Source organism: Pleurodeles waltl, chromosome 6 (assembly GCF_031143425.1).
Source record: "Pleurodeles waltl isolate 20211129_DDA chromosome 6, aPleWal1.hap1.20221129, whole genome shotgun sequence".
NCBI lineage: Eukaryota > Metazoa > Chordata > Amphibia > Caudata > Salamandridae > Pleurodeles > Pleurodeles waltl.
In genome coordinates this window covers 304,428,772-304,430,621 of record NC_090445.1, presented here as the reverse complement: position 1 = coordinate 304,430,621, position 1,850 = coordinate 304,428,772, and the positions used below count along the sequence as shown (strand labels likewise).

Genomic DNA, 1,850 nt, shown 5'->3' with positions numbered 1-1,850 from the left:
GCCTAAGTGTGAACTGCCCCAAATAGCCAAAAAAAGGCTTGGTATCTGAGGGGGAAAAGGCCTGGCAGCGAAGGGGTTAAATTGTGACTTTATTTACACTATTGCATCTGATTTTAAATGAAGGTATATTTTAGTGTATATTTTCCTGCTTTCAGCAGTATATGCACCTGGTAATGGTTGGGATTTATTTCTCATGTGCAAATAGAACATGTGCTAATACTACATGTTCAAACTGTGCACATGCATGTGGCACTGCATCCTATTTGACTGTGTGCTATTGCTCCTGATTTGTATGATTTGTATCAATACACATAGATCATAATGGGTCTTTAGTATTCAGGTTTGCCTTGCTTCTTTTTTACAAAGTAGTAGGCATAGTTGAGTACTTATGGAATGTTACTACTTTCTATGTCTTTGCTGGTAATAATCTAAAAAGCTGTTTATGTTCGTAGACAACAGTAGCTCCTAGTTGACTCTGTAACATCTCTCTCCACAGTGACCCATATAAAAGTATATCATGTCATCAGGAAATCAGACCTCTGTAATTGAGTTTATGATGCTAGGATTCCCAAATCACCCTGGTCTGCTGGCATTATACTTCGCACTGTTACTTATTGCTTACCTAATCACTATGATGGGAAATATCACATTCTTCATTCTGACAAGGTCTGACCCACGCCTCAACACACCCATGTATTTCCTCCTTGCAAACTTGTCCCTTCTGGACATCTGTTACATATCTGTTACTGTGCCCAAAATACTGGCTAACCTTATGTCCAAGAAAAGGTCTGTCACCTATGCAGGCTGCATGGTACAGCTCTACTTCATCATCTTCTTGGAAGGGACGGAGTGTTTCCTACTAGCAGGTATGGCAGTGGATCGCTACCTGGCAATTTGCAAGCCCCTCCAGTACAACACCATCATGAACAAGGGAGTATGCAGCATGCTGGTTCTTGGCTCAATAGTTGGTGGAGCTGCCCATTCCCTACTGCACACACTGCTCATATGTTGGCTGCCATTTTGTACTACCACTGAAATCAACCACTTCTTCTGTGACATCCCACCTCTTCTGAAACTCTCCTGTGGAAGTACCTATGTGAATGAGATAGTTCTTTACACTGTCAGTGGGGTATTTGTAGGCCTTGGTCCATTCATATTTATTTTTGTCTCCTACATCTGCATTGTTTTTGCCATCATTAGGAAGATGTCAGCAGAAGGAAGAAGCAAGGTTTTCTCAACCTGCACCTCTCATCTGCTAGTGGTTGCGTTGTTCTATGGCAGTGGTAGTTTCACCTATGTGAGGCCTGCCTCTCATTATGCCCTAGAGCATGACAAGCAGATTTCGTTATTTTACAATGTTCTTACCCCCATGCTGAACCCAATGATATACAGCCTTAGAAACAATGAGGTAAAAACATCTTTAAAGATTGCAATCAGAAGATACTGTGCACATTCTTAAAAGCTATTTCACTGCAGTGCTGCACCCTCCACAACACATCTGAGAGACAGGTCTTAGTGGAGAAGGCAGTCTCCCACCACACACCCTCCGATTTATAACTGCCATCTAGGAGAGAGGTACAACAAGAAAGGTAAGTATATGTATACATCCTAATACACACACCCATCATCTCAAAGAGAATTCTGAATGGATAGAGGCTAGTCTCTTTTCCCATATCCTACTACACACACTCATCATCTGAGACAGATGTCTCAGTGGAGAGACCACTCTCTCTCCACACTATACTACACACACACATCATCTGAGAGAGAGGTTTGACAGAAGAGGACAGTTTATGTATATACCCTAGTACACACCCATCATCTCAGAGGAAGGTCTGATAGGGGCAGTC

General features: G+C 42.2%; 1 protein-coding gene across 1 annotated transcript; it reads left to right on the top strand.

Annotated features, from left to right (window-relative positions):
* The first annotated feature begins 517 nt into the window (after positions 1 to 517).
* On the top strand, positions 518 to 1,459 carry LOC138301542 (olfactory receptor 5V1-like). The gene has a single exon (XM_069242059.1). The coding sequence runs from the start codon at positions 518 to 520 to the stop codon at positions 1,457 to 1,459; it is 942 nt and encodes a 313-aa protein (XP_069098160.1).
* The last annotated feature ends 391 nt before the right edge of the window (positions 1,460 to 1,850 follow it).

What these genes read in the sequence shown, in the direction of transcription:
- LOC138301542 (XM_069242059.1), top strand. Translation starts at nt 518, where the DNA reads ATGTCATCAGGAAATCAGACCTCTGTAATTGAGTTTATGATGCTAGGA.